The sequence below is a fragment of the Cajanus cajan genome, chromosome 11, assembly GCF_000230855.2.
Source record: "Cajanus cajan strain Asha chromosome 11, NIPB_CcT2T_4, whole genome shotgun sequence".
Lineage (NCBI taxonomy): Eukaryota > Viridiplantae > Streptophyta > Magnoliopsida > Fabales > Fabaceae > Cajanus > Cajanus cajan.
Genome location: NC_138527.1, coordinates 45420804 through 45445311, shown reverse-complemented (window position 1 = coordinate 45445311; position 24508 = coordinate 45420804). Strand labels below are relative to the sequence as shown.

Genomic DNA, 24508 nt, shown 5'->3' with positions numbered 1-24508 from the left:
GTGAGATAGCCGGATTCGAACATCTGACCTTGCTTAAGCGTGGATCAACCCCTACCGCTGAACCACACGCTTGGGGTTGAGTAAAAAAAAAAAAAAAAATTAAATTATATCAATTGAATTCATTGATTTATTTTAAGGTATAATTATTTTTTTTATAATTCCTATGGTTTATTAATTGGAATTTAATAATGTCTTCATACTTTTAAAACTAATGAAATTTAGTCTACCATTTAATTTATGGTAAAATTTCTAATGGCTTTAAATGACATGAATTTTATTTAAACAATAATTTCGTTGGTGTAATCTAATAAAGATAAGGTGGACTGAAAATTAAAGGTATCAAAGTGAGATTTGATTTTGGCCTCACTATCCCTATCCCATACTGTAATAGTGTAATAGCATGCGCAAGACCACAAGAATATCAACTAGTTTTGTAAATGAAAAATATATTATATAAAACGTGTGAGAACTAAAAATGCACGTATTGTTATTTTTACTATATAAATAATATAATATTATAAAACCAAATAAAAATGACTTATAATTTAATACAATTTATTTTAATCATAAATTAATTATTTATTCCATATAAAATATTTTTTCTTTAATAAAATTGAGTTGTTTCATTTTTTATTTATTTACTCTCTTGATATACTAATTAGGTGCAAATTTTGATTAGTTAAAATTGTAACATGGTATATTTTATTAGTTGTTGATTTTTATTAAAATTTGTGTTGTGAATTTGTTATTAAATTATTGAGAAACTTTAAAATTAAGTAATCTCTTACGAGTTTTAGACATTTGGAAGGTTCAATTTGATCCAAAGGTGGAGTGGGGGAGGGGGGTATTTAAGATTTATTTTAAGAATTGAATTTCATAAGTTTAATTTTTAAGAATCCGAGATAAATAAGTTGGTGAGAAGTGCTTTGGATTTGAAGTTTCCTTCTACCTCTTCTAACCTTCTTGAGAGTGAGTGAATCCTTCCCTAGAGGTGGCTGACTTGTTGTGTTTGGATTCAAGGTGTTGGAGAGCCTTGAATCGAGTTGTGAGGACTGTGGTTCGATGTTGCCTCGAAGGTTATAAAACATGCCTGTGTTGATGATTGAATGATGAAATTCATATATTTAATAGTTTTTGAGTGTTTGAATATGTGCTTGGGGATGTGTTGAAGTGAATGACGGTAAAATTCTTGTTCCATGTTTAAATTCTGGTTGGATTTAAGCTATTTGAAGTGCCTATATGTGTTATGATATTTGCATGTTAGAAATCTTCTGAATTTCAATTAGTTTGAGCCAAATTTGTAGTCTACTAAGGGAAAACTCATAGTCGCACCAGGCACACCTTCATGACCTTGAGCGTGGTTTCACTTAAAGGTTCTCTGTCTTGCTCACGTCAAGGTAGGATTGGTGGCATCAAGTGTGAAAAAAGAGAATTGTCTCATGTTAAAATGACGTCGAGCATGGTTTGAACGACCCCCGAGTATAAGTGAGAGAATTGGTTATGCCTCGATTGGCATTCAGCGCCAAAGGAGTGGCACTAGACGTGAAAAGATAGAATCGTCTTGGGGTCAAACGTGGGATTTTGTCATGTTAGGTGCTAGAGACTAGGCATCTCTACCTACTTCACGCCAGGCGCAAGTTGTATGATGACAAGCGTGGGCAGAGGGTTGCTTGCCTCGATGGTGTCGAGCATAGGGTGGATAGTATCGAGCATGAGTTGCCTTAATTTAACTTGTTTTATGATGAAATTGATGAACACAAATAAGATAGTTGGATTTATTGTATATTCTATGATAATTAAGTTGTGTTATATGTTGTATATTGATGTATAACGTTGAATCTCTATACATTGATATAAAATACTATATAGTTGATTAAAATAGTTGAAAGTTAAGTTGATTTGCATGCCATTTATTTTAATAGTGACTACAATATATATATATATATATATATATATATATATATATATATATATATATATATTACTTATATTTAAAATCCTAAAAAAATATTTAAGTGTAATTAATATAATTTAAAAAATAATTAATTATTTATTTTCCTTGTATTGAAATAATCTGATAATAACATATTAGAAATTATATTACAGATATTTTTGCATGGCTATTAATGAGTTGCATATTTACATCAGCCCGCACTATTATATATATATTTCTGTTTTCTTTTCACCACAATCACAATGGAAGTTTAGTTTAAGTCCATGAGTGCGAGACTTATTTTCTGCCATGTAAAATATTGTTTTGTCACGGATGTGGCTGGTTACTGCCTTTCCTGCTTCTTATATTCTCAATATAAAAGACTATACAATAAGCAGATTAATTTTACCATATTTATCTATTTTATTTTTTAGCCAAACCAGGAAAGATAGAGGAAAAAATAGTGAGAGATAATAATAATAATAATAATAATAATAATAATAATAATAATAATAAGTGATAGGAAATGTGATAAAAGAAATTGATGCAAAATGAATAAAATTAAACAAAAAAGAAAGTGGATGAAAGATAAATATTTCCGTTGTTTTCGAGCATGGAAGATCGTTGGGAATGACACACTTGCACACAGCAAAAATAAGTACAAATAACATAGAGTGTGAAAATTGAATAGTAATTTTTTATATATAGAATATTACATATTATTATTTATTATAAATATGTATTTATAGAAATTAAACTCTAATTATAGCCACATAAATAGGGATAATAAAAATTTGTTTACTTGTGCTATCCACAAATAAAATTTGTCATGAATAATAAAATAGGTAGTTTAAATAGATACAACGGATATAAATATCTTTCTACTCGTTTAAAATTGGGACGATGAGAGATATGATAGTATTCATATATATAAATATTAATTAAATAAAATTATATAAATATTTTTATTTTGTATTTTTATATAATTTTTTAAAAAATTATCATTAATTATAAATTCAAAAATTAAAATTACTTATTTATCTTTAATATTTCAATATAATTAACATTAAATATATGTTTAAAATGATTTATAATATGTTTTTAATTATCATAAATACTCATAAATATAGACTTAACGAATCCTTACCCAAATAAGAGAGAAGGAGAAGGATTAAGGAAGGAAGAATTTTTGATTGAACAAAACAAGTACTAATTAAGCTGTGAAACGTTTCTAGTTGTAGCGGAGGAGAAAATCGGCAAAGCGTTGGAGCATCTTGTGAGCATTTACGGTGTGGGGATTGTGGACGTGAAAAACGTGTTGTTCGCTTTCAACTTCAAACAATTCGGCTTCACCTTGCCACCTGCTCTTCTTCACAGCCTCATAGTACGACACCGCTCTTTCTCTCAGCATGTCTCTTTGAGCAGTGCAAACAAGAAGCTTAGAGCACCCAAGCCCATCCAAGGAAGCCGCCTCACTACCCAACGGGTTTATCAGTGGGTTGTCAAGCCCACCAGGCCCATTGGGACAAACGAATTCCCAAATCCGATAGGCCACGCTCTCCTCGTGCCCGCAAACCGCTTCACACCCAATTGGCTTCGAACCGAAGAAGTAGGGATGAGAAACAATAGCGCCAAAGACTTTGACACCACGAGGTAAAACCTCAACCCCAACACGCATGCCAACGTTGTGCACAATATTAGCACCAGCACTGTCACCTCCAATGAAAACTCTGTTGAAATCACCGTGTTTGAGAAGCCACGTGTCGGATTTATTGGCCACCCATTTAAGAGCATCCCAGCAATCATCGTACGCTGCAGGAAGAGGTGTCTCTGGTGCCAGCCTGTACTCCACGGAAACGACTATGACACGTGTGACGGAGACAAGCATGTTGACATAGTTCTGGTGTTGTTCGCTGAAGGCAGATTCGAAGAAAAATGCACCACCATGAAAATAGACCAAGATGGGAACTTTGTTGTGGTTGAGAACGTTTTTGTTTGGAAGGTACATACGAGCAGAGATGGGAGGGTTGTTTGATATGACAACGTCTTTGGATGATACTCCTGTTGTTGGATCTTCAAGTGTGGATGCCACAAATGGACTGCCTTGGAGGCGTTCCACGGTGCCATCGTTGTAAACTCGTACCAAGCTTGGAATCTCCAACGTTATCTCCTTCGTGCTTGCTGAGCAAGTCGAACTCATTGCAAACACAAAGAAAGTGTCGCACTTCAAAACTATTTTGGAGGAAGATAGAGGTCAAATTTCTTCATTTCGGTTGCAATTTGCAAGCAAACACTCGTAGTTGTACACGTAAATATATTGATTGAACTGTACCCGGTACAGTTTTTACTCAACTGCAGATGATCCTTAATTCCTTATCCATTTTACACATGTAACATAAGGAACGGAAAAATTAAAATTATATTTTATGGTAACCACATAAATTTTAGGGTTATTGTCAAGTAGTTTTCTTATGACTAATAATTGAATTACTTTGGATACGTGGAGAGATGGTTTCTCAATAATAGTATTAAAATTCTTGAATTACATTTGTAAGACCACCAGATACTTTTCTAAAAAAACGTGAGCCACGAAAAAAAGAGATGATAAAACAAGATATAAAAGAGGGAGGTGTAAAAAATTAAAATTCTATATATTCCATAAGAAAATGGTGTTTCCATACTTTATGTTATGTTAGTATGTATTTAATCTAGTTTTAAATTTGGCTCAATAATTTTTCATATCAAACCAATGAATCAATGAATTTCAATAAATATGATATTTTAAAATTCAAACACAGATTATTCTCATATATGTCTTATCATTAAGGAAAATGATTTATTGTTATCATTTGTAACAAATATAATATATATGAGGATGAATTTCATTACTTTAAGAGTAAGTATATTTAGAGTTATTTTATTTAATAATTCATACTCTACATCAAATTTCAACAATCCAATCATTAAATTTGAAGTTTTTAATGTATAGATTAAGTTTGTAAATTTTAAAAAATAATTGAAAATCACTTAATACTTTATTTCACTAATTCAAATCGATGAATAGTTATAAAATTATTTTATACACTATTTGAACTAATAAAACGAAGTATCAAATGATTTAAAAATTTCTTAAAAATTTGCAGACTTAATTTATGCATTAAAAGCTTTAAATTTAACGATTGAAGCGTTAAAATTTAATGTAAAACATGGATTATTGAATGAAGTAAGTCTAAATAAATTTATTTTCAAAATATATACTACATTATATTATGTTTTATTTAAAGATACTACTCACACATAGATGAATATAATTATTTAATAGTTTAGTGACCACTAAATTAACATACTCTATTATTATAAAGTTGACTTAAATAATTTTTAAGTATATTTTTAACTTAAAATTATATATTTAATTATATATTAATTTAGGCATTTCAAGAAGCCTATAATTTGGTTGTTTTGTTATTATTATATTGACCATAATTTTTTTTAGAAACTTCTTTAAGACATGATATAAATTTTATCAAAATTTATAGGTATAAAATATATATGATATGAATGTTGTACCGTCTCGGCCTATTTCCGATACGATTCATAGGAGCGGTTGCTTAAGCCCTTTCGCCTTTTAGGCTCAGGGCTGGAAGACAAGTGTACCGTCTCGGCTTATTTTCGATACGATTCATAGGAGCGGTTGCTTAAGCCCTTTCGCCTTTTAGGCTCAGGGCTGGAAGGTAAGTGTACCGTCTCGGCCTATTTTCGATACGATTCATAGGAGCGGTTGCTTAAGCCCTTTCGCCTTTTAGGCTCAGGGCTGGAAGACAAGTGTACCCGTCTCGGCCTATTTCCGATACGATTCATAGGAGCGGTTGCTTAAGCCCTTTCGCCTTTTAGGCTCAAGGCTGGAAGGCAAGTGTACCGTCTCGGCCTATTTCCAATATGGGCGTGGGAAAAAGGACCGAGACCCACGTCACCCTGCCACGAGGGGTCACTCGACAAAGGACCGATCTTATTTTGTAATACGGGTGAACTCGATTAGAATATGACCCGACCACCCTCACAAGAGTTGTCTCAGTGAAAAGACTGACCTTATCCAACCAAGTGAGTTAGCCCGACCAGGGTATGGTCGGCCAGGGTGTGCTCGGCCATGGTGAGATCGGTCAGGCTGTGCTCGACCATGGTGAGATCGGCCAGGATGTGCTCGGCTGATGTGAGATCGGCCAGGCTGTGCTCGACCATGGTGAGATTGGCCAGGGTGCGCTCGGCCATGGTGAGATCGGCCAGGCTGTGCTCGACCATGGTGAGATTGGTCAGGCTGTGCTCGGCCAGGGTATGGTCGGCCAAAGTCCGAGTGGGTCTCACCCTTTGGACTAGTCCGAGAATCAAGGATGAAAAGCCTATCATTGATAATCAAATATTCCCAAGGAAAACCGTTATGGAAATCCTCGCACTCACAAGGCCCAGGTGGTCCATGAATAGAAAAGTATAAAACCTAAAACCCTAGAGTTAAGACGACAGATTACACTTTTGAATGTTCTAGCTTTGAGGCTTGACCTAGGAAGAAACCCTAGTCACCCTTTGGCCGGAACAAATGTCATTTTAAAAAAATTATAAGAGACTAAATTATACGATTTAATTAATGATTCATTAATTTGATTTTTTATCCACTAACTCAATACTCTAACGAATTTGATAATTAGTCTAATTTTTAAAATATTGATGTTTAAAGAAAGAAACGTAGATGTAATACATGATATATTATTATAAGAAAAATAAAAAATAAAAATAAATATTTATGTATGTTGAAATATAACTACTCTCACGGGATAATGGATAATTATATTTATGTAATTAATTATATTTTTTTATCACACTTCTACGGTTCTACCTTAACTTTTATCTCTTCATTTTTCATTACATATTTGTGATACCTATAATTTTAATTTTATGTAATGTCACATTCATAACTTTTTCTCATACAGTAATAACGTGGTTCACATGGTTTGATATTATACCCAGCAGGTGGAAACTTTTTCAATGTCGATGGAACACAAATTTATGGGACCACAAAACCACTCATGTACAAGGTTCCACGATTGTAAGTGTATGACAACATTTCTTATATAAAGCCAAACTTTATTAATTTTTTGTAGTACACAACTTTCAAATTCGAGTTTTTATTTTATTTTATTTAAATTCATCTATCGGATAGATCAACTAATCATAATTGTTTTATATTCACAATTATCACTAATTCTCTTCGTGCTATGCACGGATTTATATATTCACATAAAGAATAATAAACAAGTTTTTAATTCTGTAAAATAAGTGAATTCTAATTTTAATTTTTTGAATTTTTTTATTTTACTTAAATTCGTTAACATTATTGTTGGTATTTATAATATATTTTTAGTCTTTGTAAAAGTAAATTTTTGATTTTGATCTTTAAAGATATTTTTTTTTGGTTTTTATTTATCTAAAATATAAATTTATCATTTTTAATCCTTAACAATGATTTTAAAATATTAAAGGTGTCACATATCAATTATCACTAAAATTTATGTGTAACCCATAAAATTATCACGTATTTAAATGGATAATAAGTAGTTAAAAATGGTTATATAATAGATTCAGCTAAGGCTAGTGCTGAGTTTATTAAGATTCTATGTGAACTAAAAATATAAAGTTCTCAATTATTTAAGTATTATCCTTGTATCTTTTATTACAAAAATATAAATTTATGGGACCACAAAACCACTCATGTACAAGGTTCCACGATTGTAAGTGTATGACAACATTTCTTATATAAAGCCAAACTTTATTAATTTTTTGTAGTACACAACTTTCAAATTCGAGTTTTTATTTTATTTTATTTAAATTCATCTATCGGATAGATCAACTAATCATAATTATTTTATATTCACAATTATCACTAATTCTCTTCGTGCTATGCACGGATTTATATATTCACATACAGAATAATAAACAAGTTTTTAATTCTGTAAAATAAGTGAATTCTAATTTTAATTTTTGAATTTATTTATTTATTTTTTACTTAAATTCGTTAACATTATTATTGGTATTTATAATATATTTTTAGTCTTTGTAAAAGTAAATTTTTGATTTTGATCTTTAAAGATATTTTTCTTTGGTTTTTATTTATCTAAAATATAAATTTATCATTTTTAATCCTTAACAATGATTTTAAAATATTAAAGGTGTCACATATACCAATTTAGTATCACTAAAAGTTATATGTAACCCATAAAATTAATTAAAATAATTAATTTTGTAACAGCCCAAGCAACCCGCATGTGGATATTGTCCGCTTTGGCCCACGGCCTCACGGTTTTGCTTCTGGCAATGGCACGCATGCCACCCCAAAAGGCCTCCACACAAGGAAGGTATCCACACCCATATATATGGCATGCTTCGTTCTCCTTCCTAACCGATGTGGGACTTCACAATCCACCCCCCCTCAAGGGAGTCCAACGCCCTCGCTGGCACACCGGCCCGGGTTCCGGCTCTGATACCACTAAAAAGTAATGTAACATCCTAAAATTTTATTTTTATGTATTGGGATTGTTAAAAGGATTATCATATTTTTTTTATATATGTATTTTACTATTTATGTATACGTATTTTACTATTCACGTATACGTATTTTTGAATAGTAATATATGTATTTTTGAACAGTAAATCCGTGGACGAACAGTAATCTCGTGAATGCACAGTATTTTACTATTAATATTATTTTAATGAATAGTGCATAGTAAATATAATATTATTTTAATCTGCATAGTAATTCCAGAATTTCTATAAATAGAGGCTAGGGGTTGAAGGAAATTCATAACTTGAGATAAGGAAATTCTGGAGGAAGAAAGAGAGAGAGAGAGAAGAATCTAGAAAGAGAGGAGGTTCTGCTCTAGTTCCGGTCCTAGTTAATAAAAAAGAAAAGGAAGTTCTACTCAAATTTCTATTTAATCAGGTACGGGGGAAAAGAGGGTTATTTATATGTAAAATACATGAGGGTATTGGGTAGAATTTCTTAGAATAACGTTTGATTTATGTGAATGGACGGCCAAGCCTCCTATTGATTTATAATTTGGAATTTATCTGAATGGAAGGCTGAGTCTCCTATTATTTTGTAATTTAAATGTTCTTGATAAAAGACTAAAATTTACATCTTTGTTATATTTTTATGATTTGGAAAATATAAATGGATTCCTAACTAGGAGGCACTGCCACCTTTACTGGAGTTAATTTATATTTTCTTTATTATTATCTATATATATATGTATTCCTAGTTTTTCACTATATTGTAAGGGTAGTACTTATAAGACTTAATCTGGTATGTATGAGTTTGAATTATCACATTGATTTACTCCCCTCCTTTCAGAAATTTCGTCCCCGAAATTACCTGATGCAAATAAAAATGGATATGAAGCTTTCATCTTTTCCTCTAATTCCCAAGTAGCACTTTCAGGTATAGCTCCTCCCCAAATAACCTTTACCAAAGGAATTTCTTTACTCCTAAGTTGCTTTACCATTCGATCCTCGACTCTTATCGGGGTAGCTTCCACCGTCAAGTTCTCCTTAACCTCAATATGATCCGACTCAATCACATGCGAAGGATCGTGGATATATTTTCGAAGTTGAGAAATGTGAAAGACATCATGAAGATTTGACAAATTAGGAGGCAAAGCAATTTGGTAGGCAACATTGCCGACTCTTTTAAGAATTTGAAAAGGACCAATAAATCGAGGAGTAAGTTTTCTGGATTTTAATGCCCTGCCAACCCCAGTCCACGGAGTGACTTTCAAGAATACATGGTCACCTTCTTGAAATTCTAAATCCTTTCTTCTTCTGTCAGCATAACTTTTCTGTCTACTCTGAGCTGTCCTCATCCTATCCTGTATCAATTTAACTTTTTCAGTAGTTTGTTGCACAATCTCAGGTCCTAAGATGACATTGTCTCCAGGCTCACTCCAACACAAAGGAGTTCTACACCTCCTACCATACAAGGCTTCATAGGGTGCCATACCTATGCTAGAGTGGTAACTATTATTATAGGTAAACTCTATCAAAGGTAAAAGGCTATCCCAACTTCCTCCTTGGTCCAAAACACAGGCTCTAAGCAAATCCTCTAAAGAATGAATAGTCCTCTCAGTCTGACCATCAGTTTGAGGATGATATGCTGAACTAAGTCTCAGTTGGGTTCCCAAGGCTTGTTGTAGGCTCTCCCAAAATCTAGAGGTGAATCTAGGGTCTCTGTCTGAAATTATGCTAGATGGTATCCCATGCAATCTCACAATTTCATCAATGTACAATCTAGCCAATTTCTCTAGAGAATGCCTAATGTTAATAGGTAGAAAATGTGCACTCTTGGTCAACCCAAGGAAGGTATCCACACCCATATATATGGCATGCTTCGTTCTCCTTCCTAACCGATGTGGGACTATATCCACCCCCCCTCAAGGGAGTCCAGCGCCCTCGCTGGCACACCGGCCCGGGAACCGGCTCTGATACCAATGTAACAGCCCAAGAACCCGCATGTAGATATTGTCCGCTTTGGCCGCAGCCCTCACGGATTTGTTTCTGGCAATGGCACGCATGCCACCCCAAAACGCGTCTACACAAGGAAGGTGTCCACACCCATATATATGGCATGCTTCGTTCTCCTTCCTAACCAATGTAACAGCCCAAGAACCCGCATGTAGATATTGTCCGCTTTGGCCGCAGCCCTCACGGATTTGTTTCTGGCAATGGCACGCATGCCACCCCAAAACGCGTCTACACAAGGAAGGTGTCCACACCCATATATATGGCATGCTTCGTTCTCCTTCCTAACCGATGTGGGACTATATCCACCCCCCCTCAAGGGAGTCCAGCGCCCTCGCTGGCACACCGGCCCGGGAACCGGCTCTGATACCAATGTAACAGCCCAAGAACCCGCATGTAGATATTGTCCGCTTTGGCCGCAGCCCTCACGGATTTGTTTCTGGCAATGGCACGCATGCCACCCCAAAACGCGTCTACACAAGGAAGGTATCCACACCCATATATATGGCATGCTTCGTTCTCCTTCCTAACCGATGTGGGACTATATCCACCCCCCCTCAAGGGAGTCCAGCGCCCTCGCTGGCACACCGGCCCGGGAACCGGCTCTGATACCACTAAATGTGGCACCCTCTACCCCAACATAATTACTTAATAAGCATTAACTATATTTAAAAAGTATATTTGTATGATATAAAAAAATTATAAATTGATTCCTAACTAGGAGGCACTGCCACCTTTACTGGGATTAATTTATAATCTTTGTTTTATTATGACTTCTTGAGTTTGGTATAAATGTTAATTACGAATGTGCGTCTTCTACCTTATGATATTTATTATTTTATATCACTCTAATATACTTTTTAAATATAGTTAATGCTTATTAAGTAATTATGTTGGGGTAGAGGGTGTCACATTTAGCCTCCATTTCTTACTCATTTAAATCCCCAAGGTTAAACCTCCAGCTACAAATAATTCAAACTTTATCGTCTATGGCCATAGAACAATATTTATCTTCATAAATACGTGAAGAAATAATAACAATTTGAGTCAGAGAGACTTTAACAGAACTATGTCATAGTTGATAATAAATATATTTATTATAAAATAATTAAATAATATAAAATGTGAATATATTAATAATTATTATGGATAAGGATAATCATAGAATAAGTAATAGTAATTAAAGGTTAAACAAATATATGAGGTTAGAAACACCCCACTAAATAATAACGTAAATAAATAACATAATAATTAAAAGTTAAGTAGTTAGATGAGGTTAGGAACACCTCACTGAATAAATATAATAATAACATAAATAAACATTGTAATTAAAAGTTAAGTAGTTAAATGAGGTTAAGAACACCTCACTGAATAATTATAACAATAACATAGTAATTAAAAGTTAAGTAGTTAGATGAGGTTAGGAACACCTCACTGAATAAATATATAAATATAGTGAAGTTAGGAACACCTCACTGAATAAATATATAAATATAGTGAAATTAGGGGCACCCCACTAAATAAATATAATCAAATAAATGCATAAATAATTATACATAATAGTATATAAAATTTTAAAAAGATAAGGTTCTCCTCCCCCTTACCTAGATAAGTAGGAGTTGAAACTAGTGCAATATCTCTCTAGAAACTTGGGCAGAATCTCCTCTTCTTTCTCCTTAAACAAGACACTAGAGCAGAATCTCTTTTTCTTTCTCCTTTTCTCTCTCTTACTTTCTCTCTCTATTTCTCCAGAATTTCCTTCTCTCTAGAATTCTGAATTTTCAAAACCTTAGGCCCCTATTTATAGAAATTTTGAAGTTACTATGCACTATGCACTATTCATTAAAATAATATTATAAGTTACTATGCACTATTCATTAAAATATTCAAATTAATTATAATTTTGAAACTTAAGAATCCGCAGCCCCTCGTAGCCGCCCCTCATGCGCAGCCATTCACTATTTGCATAGTAAAACACTATTCATAAATACGTATATATGAATAGTAAAATATGTATATATAAATAATAAAATACGTATACATAAATAGTAAAATACGTATATGTGAATAGTAAAATACATAAATAAAATACTTATTCACATAATAAATACATAAAAAATATTTCTTTTCATTGACTAAAATTTGGGATGTTACAATTCTCCCCTCCTTTTAGAAATTTCGTCCCCGAAATTTTTGCAATGGTAAACTCTTCGCATTCTTACTTCTAATTCTTATGCAACATCACTACCTTGTTGATGTACAACTTTTATCAATTTCCTCAAAGGATTTGCTTAGGGAAAGATCTTGACGAATTTATCCACTTAAACACAAACAAAATCAATTTCTTAAGCGTCTTAGACAAATCTTCCACTAGGGTCTATCTATTCACCATCTTACTTCCAAAATGGAGCATCTAAGTGCTACAAGATTCTTAAAAAAAAACTTCTAGTATGCTAACCACAAATATACAATTGCTTTACTCCCCTCTTTATCTTAGGTCACAAATATACAATTGCTTTACACCTGGAGTAATATGTGCATATGATGCATGTCATACATTCACAGACTCAACCTTTAGCATGTTACACATATCATATTCATATTTCATAATTAAGAATTATTTCAATAATCCAATTTAATAGTCCAACAGTCCAAACAGTCCAACAGTCCAACAATCCAACAGTCCAGAGGTTGCTTAGGTATCATATTTTTCAATAATAATATATTAAGATTTTTTAAGTAAAGTAGGAAGCTTAAAAGGTAATATAAGATAATAAGGAGGCTCAGCCTTCCATTTAAATAACAGATTCTAATATGTAAATAAATAAGATATAAAACAAAACACATCAATAATACATATTCAAAGAAATAAACAACAGGCAAGGGATCGGGAGCCAATCCAACAAACAAACTATTTAACAATTATTCCCACACCCCCAAGCGAGCTTTCCCACTCCCCCCCTACCTGGGTTTACAGAAATTTGGGCAGAATCTCCTCCTCTCTATCTTTCCTTAAAAGGAATCGGAATTAGGGCAGAATCTCTTCCTCTTTCTCCTTAAACAAGACACTAGAGCAGAACCTCCTTTTCTTTCTCCTTCTCTCTCTCTTACTTTCTCTCTCTATTTCTCCAGAATTTCCTTCTCTCTAGAATTCTAAATTTTCAAAACCTTAAGTCCCTATTTATAGAATTTTTGAAGTTACTATGCACTATGTACTATTCATTAAAATAATATTATAAATTACTATGCACTATTCATTATTATATTCAAATTATTTTATTTTAAAAAAATTGATGTTTTATTAATTTCTTGACGGTAAATAATAGTTTAATTATTACAAGGTAGATTACGTAAAACGATTTGCCAAACACTTGAATCCCACGTAAGGGAACGCCTGCGGCTGCGATATAGTGTGACGTGCCTCTTGGGGATGAGATGGGCCAAATAGGTGGAAGTTGGAGCCGTATATAAACAAACGGACGCAAGCAAGCAAGCATACCCTGCATCACGTCCCAAACACTGGCGTTTGGTTTGGGCCACATCATCATCCGTAACGAAAGGAAAGGAGAGGCAACGAAATAAGCAAAAAAATATAAATATTAATTAAAGCTCGACCCACAAATATATTTAAATTTCAAAAGAAAGAAAATAAAACATTATTATCCCAGAAAGAAGCCTAGCTAAGCCCGATGTCACATCCTATCAGAGCATGCCCACTTAAGCCTCTAGACTTCATTACCAACATCCTCATGATTAAGATTACCTGCAACATAAATTTAAACATATACAAGAATAACAAGAGGAGTGAGAAACTTCTCACTTAGTTGCAGGTATAGAAATAAAAGTTAAATAGCACACACACACGCAATATAATTCACATATATAATCAATCTCACATATATGCTTATGTATAATGATTTTCTTGACTTGACTCACTAATGTATGCATGTGGCGCCATACGGAAGTTTCAGAATTTATCACTGGTGACCCAAAGGTACACCTATCACTGGTGTTCATACACCTCGTTAGCATGTTACATCACTGGTGACCCGAAGGCACACCTATCACTGGTGATCATACACCTTGTTAGCATCACTGGTATGCGGCCTCAGCGGCACACCTGGAATAATATGTGCATATGATGCATGTCATACATTCATAGACTCAACATTTAGCATATTACACATATAAGATTCATATTTCATAATTATGATTTATTTTATTAATCCAACTTTAATAGTCCAACAGTCCAAACAGTCCAACAGTCCAACAATCCAACAGTCCAGAGGTTGCTTAGGTATCATATTTTTCAATAATAATATATTAAGATCTTTTAAGTAAAGTAGGAAGCTTAAAAGGTAATATAAGATAATAAGGAGGCTCAGCCTTCCATTTAAATAATAGATTACAAATTTATAAATACTTAGGAGGCTTAGCCTTCCATTCAAATAACAGATTCTAATATGTAAATAAATAAGATATAAAACAAAACACATCAATAATACATATTCAAAGAAATAAACAACAGGTAAGGGATCGGGAGCCAATCCAACAAACAAACTATTTAACAATTATTCCCACACCCCCAAGCGAGGTTTCCCACTCCCCCCTTACCTGGATAAAAAAAGAATTCGGCAGAATCTCCTCTTTTTCTTCTTAGATGATTATCGAAACAAGGGCAGAACCTTCTCTATTCTCCTCCTCTTTCAAAACCTAGGCAGAACCTTATTTTCTTTTTCCTTCTCTCTCTTACTCTCCCGTTCTATTTTTCTAGAATTTCTTTCTCTCTAGAATTCTGAATTTCCAAAACCTTAAGCCCCTATTTATAGAAATTTTGAAGTTACTATGCACTATGCACTATTCATTAAAATAATATTATAAATTACTATGCACTATGCACTATTCATTATTATATTCAAATTAATTAAAATTTTGAAACGCCGCAGCCCACGTTTCAGCCGCCCCTTCACTGTGCAATTGCATAGTAAAATACTATTCATACATACGTATTCGTAATTAATAAAATACGTATATATAAATAGTAAAATACGTATACATGAATAGTAAAATACTATTAATTTCTAATTTGGAATAATTAGGAATTTTACTGTTATTCTATTAACTTTTATGTTAATGAAAGTTAATTGCTATATTACTTGTAAGAATGAAGAATATTGATATAATATGCTTGAGGGGTATGTAGATCTTACTTTGTTAAGTTTATTTGTTATATGGAATTATACATGTGTTATAAATTTGATGAGATGTTGTATGGTTGTGATATGATTGTGATTGTGATGTCTCACATCGATGGCTAGTATGGCACGGCTCTGTATAAGTGGTGTTACAGGGAAGGCGTGACCCTAGCATGGTGTGAGATGAGAAAAACAGTTAACACCACCACTTATGTCAGTTATGGCAGCCCTGACATAGGGTTAATTGCAAGAGATTGTATTGATTGTAATGTGATTGTTGTTACTCACACTAAAGGATTAAGGATGATACGAACCCTGTGTGGTGGATACTTCAGGGACGAGCGTACTCCTCGTAAATCAGGGATGATACGAACCTAACAGCCCAAGCAACCCGCATGTGGATATTGTCCGCTTTGGCCCACGGCCTCACGGTTTTGCTTCTGGCGATGACACGCATGCCACCCCAAAAGGCCTCCACACAAGGAAGGTATCCACACCCATATATATGGCATGCTTCGTTCTCCTTCCTAACCGATGTGGGACTTCACAATCCACCCCCCCTCAAGGGAGTCCAGCGCCCTCGCTGGCACACCGGCCCGGGTCCCGGCTCTGATACCAAATGAAATGGATTTATCAAAGCAATTCAAAAGAACATGGTGAGAAGATAGCCAATCCATACCAAGGATTACATCTAATTGACTAAGAGGCAAACAGATTAAGTCAACTAGAAACTGTTTATCAGAAATTGTCAAAGGGCATTTTAAACACACTAGGGATGTAGTTACAGGACTATTAGTAGGGGTTTCAACAACTAAATCAAAATTTAACAAAGACACAGGCAATTTCAGTTTTTGGACACAAGAGATGGAAATAAAGGAATGAGTTGCACCAGAATCAAATAGTACAACAAAAGGAGTCTCAGCTATGAAACAAGTACCTTGTATCAAATTTTCTGACCGAGCAGCTTCAACACCACTAAGAGCAAATACTCTCCCTATAGTCTTTGGTCGTTCGGTTTGCGATCCTGATCCAATGACACGTGTTCTTGGTGGTTCAGGACATTGAGTACTAATGTGTCCTTTACCATTGCAGTTGAAGCAAGTAACCTCCTTGTCACGACACTCTGATTTAATATGACCGATCCGTCCACACTTTCCACATCTTCCTGAAGAAATAGACACAGACCCTCCAACACTACCAGTAGTGTTCACAGTGGACGATTTAGTTCTATTGGCAGCAGCCATATTTCCCTGAGATCTGGTAGAAGCAGAATAAGGCTTACTCTTACCAGAAGTATTTGAATTCACTGCACGAATAGGACCTCCAGCTCCCTTGTAAAAGACAGAACGTGCACGATTATCACGGTCATAGATTCTACTCTTGTTGACAAGCGTTGGGTAGTGATAAATCTCTTGATAATTAATTGCGGTTTTTATCTCAGGACGAAGGCCATTCACAAACTTAATACATTTAGCCCGTTCGCCACCCTCACCATGATAATGGGTACAATAACGGACCAAGGCATCAAATTTTTCAGCATAGTGTGCCACCGTATCATTTCCTTGCTTTAACTCGAGAAATTCAGCTTCCTTCTGGCTTCTCACATCATCCGGGAAATACTTCTCAAGAAAAACTCTTTTGAAGTTTTCCCAATTTAATTGCATTCCTCCATCTATTATCCTTTGAAGTGCTCCTTCCCACCAAAAATGGGCATCAGCAGTAAACATAAAGGTAGCCAACCTCACTTTCTGAGGAAAAGGACATTCCATAGCATTGAAGATCTTTTCGATCTCCATTAGCCAATTTATTGCAACATCTGGGTCATATCCTCCTTTAAAGGTCGGCGGGTTATTCTTCTGAAATTGCTCCAACCAGTTAGGAACAACTCCAGCCATATTGTTGTTGTTCATAGCTTGGGCTAATGCTTGGAGAGCATCAGCAATCGCACGATCATTTCTACCAGCCATAATCTGGATATATAGAACTTTTAATAAACACAGACAACTATAACATAATATATTTACAATCAATAAACATAGTAGACACATAACTCACGGCCGATAGAATCGACCTGCTCTGATACCAAATGTAACAGCCCAAGCAACCCGCATGTGGATATTGTCCGCTTTGGCCCACGGCCTCACGGTTTTGCTTCTGGCGATGACACGCATGCCACCCCAAAAGGCCTCCACACAAGGAAGGTATCCACACCCATATATATGGCATGCTTCGTTCTCCTTCCTAACCGATGTGGGACTATATCCACCCCCCTCAAGGGAGTCCAGCGCCCTCGCTGGCACACCGGCCCGGGAACCGGCTCTGATACCAATGTAACAGCCCAAGAACCCGCATGTAGATATTGTCCGCTTTGGCCGCAGCCCTCACGGATTTGTTTCTGGCAATGGCACGCATGCCACCCCAAAACGCGTCTACACAAGGAAGGTATCTCCTTCCTAACCGATGTGGGACTATATCCCCAAGAACCCGCATGTGGATATTGTCCGCTTTGGCCCACGGCCTCACGGTTTTGCTTCTGGCGATGACACGCATGCCACCCCAAAAGGCCTCCACACAAGGAAGGTATCCACACCCATATATATGGCATGCTTCGTTGCCCACGGCCTCACGGTTTTGCTTCTGGCGATGACACGCATGCCACCCCAAAAGGCCTCCACACAAGGAAGGTATCCACACCCATATATATGGCATGCTTCGTTCTCCTTCCTAACCGATGTGGGACTATATCAAACGATATAGTCCCACATCGGTTAGGAAGGAGAACGAAGCATGCCATATATATGGGTGTGGATACCTTCCTTGTGTAGACGCGTTTTGGGGGTGGCATGCGTGCCATTGCCAGAAACAAATCCGTGAGGGCTGCGGCCAAAGCGGACAATATCTACATGCGGGTTCTTGGGCTGTTACAAATTTAATCATTATAATCATCTTTATTTTCACTATTTTTAATTAAAATATTAGGTTTTTCGTTATTTTTATATAGTTCTTTATTCTCAAAAACTTTTAGTTTTGGAGTTTAAATTAATCAAGAACACGCTCTCAAAAATTAATATCAATTTTAATTTGTTTAAGAAAAAGAAAAAAATGTGAGCTTAATTAACAGGGCCTCTTAAGCTCACGAATTCAAATAAATGTCCTTCAACCAATTGATGTCATAAGCTTGGGTCTAACAGATATATTATGGTAGACTAATGATATTTACACCTTCTTTATTTTTGTTTTAATTTTTTTTTTAAATATTCATATTTTTTTTAAAATATTTTTAATTTTACATCTTTATTTTTTAATTTATTCTTTTTTCTTTCATACATCTCATTCCTTCTCTTTTTTAATTTTCATATGCACTATCTTGTCTTTCTCTAATTTCTTACTTATTTCAGTGGGTAGTTTTAGTTCTCTCAATTTTTATATTAGTCTCTTATTTTCTCACCTCTTTTTTTGCATGCACTCAAATCATAGAATTGGTAGGCGATAATATTGTAAATATGTTAGTTTCTATAAAACTGGACACACATTTTTTCTTCTAACACTTCCTTTTCTTTCACCCTTCCAAAAACTTTAATATTAAGTTTAATGTTATGAAAAATACATTTTCACTATTTTAAAGTACTATATAGATAATGAAATCAACGAGAAAACTGAAAAAGGAAAGAAAAAGAATAATGGAAAACTAAAAGAATTAAAATTACTTACCAAAATAGGTGGGGTAAAAAAAATTAAAGAGGGTGCATGCAAAAATAAGGGAAAAAGATATGTAAAAAAAAGTGTTAAATTAAATATTAGGAATGTAAAATTAAAAAATTAAAAATAATAATAATTAAAAATATTTTAATTTTTTAAATTTTTTTTAAAAAGGGACTTATAAAAAAAAAAGGAGGTATATATCATGATCCATTATGGTACGAAGATCAGAAAATTGCACACCATCATTGAAGGCCTTGCGTGTCAATCTTGCATTATTCTTACAGAGCAGCACTAACTGGTGCGAAAAGCTTTTTAAAAAATATTGCACGAAATAGTTGAAATTTTTTTATTAGTTCAAAATTTAAATAATAAAAGAAAATTAAAATAGAATTTAATAGAAATTATGTCATTTGTTATATTATTATATTTTCGTAACAATATATAATAAATTGTTATTGAATATATATATATATATATATATATATATATATATATATATATATATATATATATATATATATATATCAAAATGAAAGGAAAAAAATCATCTTCAATTTTTGACTGTCACTAATACAAACATTAATCAATTTATAAAAAAAAAATGTATATAATCAATACTAATAACTACTAAATTTACACATATTATATACAAAAATCATATCAAAATTAATGGAAAAAATTGGATTAAAATATTTTAATAATTACTTTAAAGTAATTTTTATTAAAAAAATCACATAATTTGATTGAAATTAATTATTGTGTTAAAATATTTATATTAATTATTAACATTCAAAGGAAAAAATTGATTGAAAAATAATGTTATGGAAAATTTTAAAATATGAGTAATTTAATTAATGAAAATAATTTTTAAAAAGTTCATATGAAGGAGGATTTTAAAATATAACTAATTTAAAATTTTCACAAAAAAGGCAAAACATTAATTCAAAATATAATTTTTCTCAAAATTCACGTAAAACAAACTGATAAAATAAATATAATGACCTAATGTAACATTAATTATATGAATTATGGACAGTTTTAAAATCAATGTAATTAAAAAATACAAAAAAAAAACTTCACATATTTACACACTTTCATTTCTTTTATTATATAAAGTAAACTAATATAGAAAGTATTATAAAATATTAATCACATTAATTTTAAATTATTGCAGTTTTAAAATAAAAATAATTATAAAATTTACATAAAAATAATTATGATTATATACTAAAAAATAATGAATATTGGCGGCAAAAAATAACACATTAAGAAAGTGAATAACTTCTATAATAATTTTTTTCTCTAAAATATCATAAATGGTAATTTTAAAGTTTATTATTTATTATGTTAATATAATAAATGTAATTAAGCATAATTTACAAAAATATTAATATATTATGTAAATATTTTTAAAGTAAAATATTCAAAATTTGTAACTCATAAGATTTTTTTGTAAAATAATATTATTATAAAATAAAAAATTAATATTATAAATTGTAACATCTTAAAACATTAATTACATAAATTATTAATTATTTCAGTTTAAATCAAATTAAATATAAAATTAATATATATATATATATATAATAATTTCTTCCACAACTATTTTCTCAAAAATTCATTAATTACATTAATTTTAAATTATTGTAATTTTAAAGTAAAAATAAATATAAAATTTACATAAGAAGTAATTTTAAAAAATAATTATGATTATATACTAAAAATAATATTAGCGAAAAAAGTAACACATTAGTAAAATAAATAACTTTTGTAACAATTCTTTTTCTTTAAAATATCAAAAAAAAATAATTATAAAAATTTCTATTGCTAATATATACTATTAATTAGAGAAAATATGATTTAGAAGAAAATGTTATGTTAAATAGTAAAATTGGAATTGATATATATATATATATATAGTATTCCATCATTAACTTTTTTTAGATACTAACATTTTATTTAAATGTGTTATAATGTTGTTTAGAAAAAAAATTCAATAATTTATAACAAATTAATATATTTATTTATTTTTTTAATATCATTTTTTACTTATTTTTTATATTATTATATTTTATATCTATTATTAATGTTCATTTTTATTTATAAAATTAATTAAATATAATTTTATGAAAGAGGGAGGTGTAAAAAATTAAAATTTTATATATTCCATAAGAAAATAGTGTTTCCATACTTTATGTTATGTTAGTATGTATTTAATCTAGTTTTAAAATCGGCTCAATAATTTTTCATGTCAAACAAATGAATCAATGAATTTCAATAAATGATATTTTAAAATTAAAATACAAATTATTCTCATATATGTCTTATCATTAAGGAAAATGATTTATTGTTATCATTTCTAACAAATATAATATATATGAGGATGGATTTGATTACTTTAAGAGTAATTATACCTAGAGTTATTTTATTCAATAACTCATATTCTACATCAAATTTCAATAATCCAACCATTAAATTTGAAGTTTTTAATGCATAGATCAAGTTTGCAAATTTTAAAAATAATTAAAAATTACTTAATACTTTATTTCACTAATTCAAATAGATGAATAATTATAAAATTATTTTATATGCTATTTGAACTAATAAAACGAAGTATTAAATGATTTAAAAATTTCTTAAAAATTTGCAGACTTAATTTATGCATTAAAAGCTTTATAAATTTAACGATTGAATTGTTAAAATTTAATGTAAAACATGAATTATTGAATGGACTAAGTCTAAATAAATGTATTTTCAATATATATACTACATTATATTATGTTTTATTTAAAGATATATAGTACTCACACATAGATGAATATAATTATTTAATAGTTTAGTGACCACTAAATTAACATACTCTATTATTATAAAGTTGACTTAAATAATTTTTAAGTATATTTTTAACTTAAAGCTATATATTTAATTATATATTAATTTACGCATTTCAAGAAGCCTATAATTTGGTTATTTTGTTATTATTATATTGACCATAATTTTTTTTAGAAACTTCTTTATGACATGATATAAATTTTATCAAAATTTATAGGTATAAAATATATATGATACGAATGTCATTTTAAAAAAATTATAAGAGACTAAATTATATGATTCAATTAATGATTCATTAATTTGATTTTTGATCTACTAACTCGATACTCTAACCAATTTGATAATTAGTCTAATTTTTAAAATATTGATGTTTAAAGAAAGAAATGTAGATGTAATAAATGATAAATTATTATAAGAAAAATAAAAAATAATAATAAATATTTATGTATGTTGAAATATAACTATTCTCACGGGATAATGGATAATTATATTCATGTAATTAATTATATTTTTTTTTATCACACTTCTACGGTTCTACCTTAACTTTTATCTCTTCATTTTTCACTACATATTTGTGATACCTATAATTTTAATTTTATGTAATGTGGCATTCATAACTTTTTCTCATACAGTAATAACGTGGTTCACATGGTTTGATATTATACCCAGCAGGTGGAAACTTTTTCAATGTCGATGGAACACAAATTTATGGGACCACAAAACCACTCATGTACAAGGTTCCACGATTGTAAGTGTATGACAACATTTCTTATATAAAGCCAAACTTTATTAATTTTTTTGTAGTACACAACTTTCAAATTCGAGTTTTTATTTTATTTTATTTAAATTCATCTATCGGATAGATCAACTAATCATAATTGTTTTATATTCACAATTATCACTAATTCTCTTCGTGCTATGCACGGATTTATATATTCACATAAAGAATAATAAACAAGTTTTTAATTCTGTAAAATAAGTGAATTCTAATTTTAATTTTTTGAATTTTTTTATTTTACTTAAATTCGTTAACATTATTGTTGGTATTTATAATATATTTTTAGTCTTTGTAAAAGTAAATTTTTGATTTTGATCTTTAAAGATATTTTTTTTTGGTTTTTATTTATCTAAAATATAAATTTATCATTTTTAATCCTTAACAATGATTTTAAAATATTAAAGGTGTCACATATCAATTATCACTAAAATTTATGTGTAACCCATAAAATTATCACGTATTTAAATGGATAATAAGTAGTTAAAAATGGTTATATAATAGATTCAGCTAAGGCTAGTGCTGAGTTTATTAAGATCCTATGTGAACTAAAAATATAAAGTTCTCAATTATTTAAGTATTATCCTTGTATCTTTTATTACAAAATTATTAGGATATTAAAATTATTATTGGGACCATTCACAATTCTTATTTAACACCATTTTTTTGGTATTTTATTTTGTAAATCAGTTCTAAAATTATTTTATGTTATTAGGTCGTAAATGTCTAATAATGAACTATGTTGACTCAATTCTCCATTATGGATTTAATCATCATAATCATCTTCATTTTCACTATTTTTAACTAAGATATTAGGTTCTTCTTTATTTTTATATAGTTCTTCATTCTCAAATTTTTTTAGCTTTGGAGTTTAAATTATCTAAATTTTCATCATTTTGAAGAAAAATTAATAGATGTTTAACAAAAAATTTATCAAGAACACCCTCTCAAGAATTAATATCAATTTCAATTTGTTTATTTATTTTTTATTTTAGATGACTAGAAGATTGTTTCCTAAACAACATGTTCAAATGCAAACAATTAATCCAGTATAGACCAAAAAAAAAAAATTATGATTTATGATTCAAATTATGAGTCTTTAATAAATAAATGACAATGAGATAAAACAATAGTATCTAATTGCTTAATATTAATAAATGAAAAACGTTATGGATATTAAAGTATCAATGATTCGATATTTGTGAATATTTGTTAAGTATCTATAATAATAAAATTACTTTTATTTATTTATTTAAATATTAATATGTATGAAGTGAAATTTTATTAACTTTTGTAGTTTTATTTGAGTTTATCTAAAATTGGTCTAGCTAATTAATTTTTTTTAGATTTGTAAGATTGAAATATTATACTTTTTTAACTTTTGTATTTGTATTTATGGAATTGAATTATTTAATTTATTGACATTTGCTTAAAAATATGGGATTGGAATATTTTTAATATTTAAATTTAATTTAAAAAAAATTATTAATAAAATTATGTATAATAGTTTTA

General features: G+C 31.0%; 2 protein-coding genes across 2 annotated transcripts; both read right to left on the bottom strand.

Annotated features, from left to right (window-relative positions):
* Positions 1–3104: 3104 nt before the first annotated feature.
* On the bottom strand, positions 3105–4296 carry LOC109801150 (2-hydroxyisoflavanone dehydratase). Its single transcript, XM_020362156.3, has one exon. It carries the CDS (start codon positions 4131–4133, stop codon positions 3165–3167), a length of 969 nt encoding a protein of 322 aa, XP_020217745.1. The 5' UTR covers positions 4134–4296; the 3' UTR covers positions 3105–3164.
* A 9737-nt stretch (positions 4297–14033) lies between these two features.
* Positions 14034–18150, bottom strand: LOC145953182 (uncharacterized). The gene is made up of 2 exons (XM_083066968.1): positions 16625–18150; positions 14034–14255 (listed from the first exon to the last, which is right to left on the bottom strand). Exons 1-2 carry the CDS (start codon positions 17733–17735, stop codon positions 14218–14220), a joined length of 1149 nt encoding a protein of 382 aa, XP_082923094.1. The 5' UTR covers positions 17736–18150; the 3' UTR covers positions 14034–14217.
* Positions 18151–24508: the final 6358 nt, after the last annotated feature.

Coding starts and splice junctions, on each gene's coding strand:
- LOC145953182 (XM_083066968.1), bottom strand. CDS start 17,735: ATGTGTCTACTATGTTTATTGATTGTAAATATATTATGTTATAGTTGT. Junction 14,256..16,624: donor GTCAGAAAATTTGATACAAG/GTACTTGTTTCA, acceptor TTTATGTTGCAG/GTAATCTTAATCATGAGGAT.
- LOC109801150 (XM_020362156.3), bottom strand. CDS start 4,133: ATGAGTTCGACTTGCTCAGCAAGCACGAAGGAGATAACGTTGGAGATT.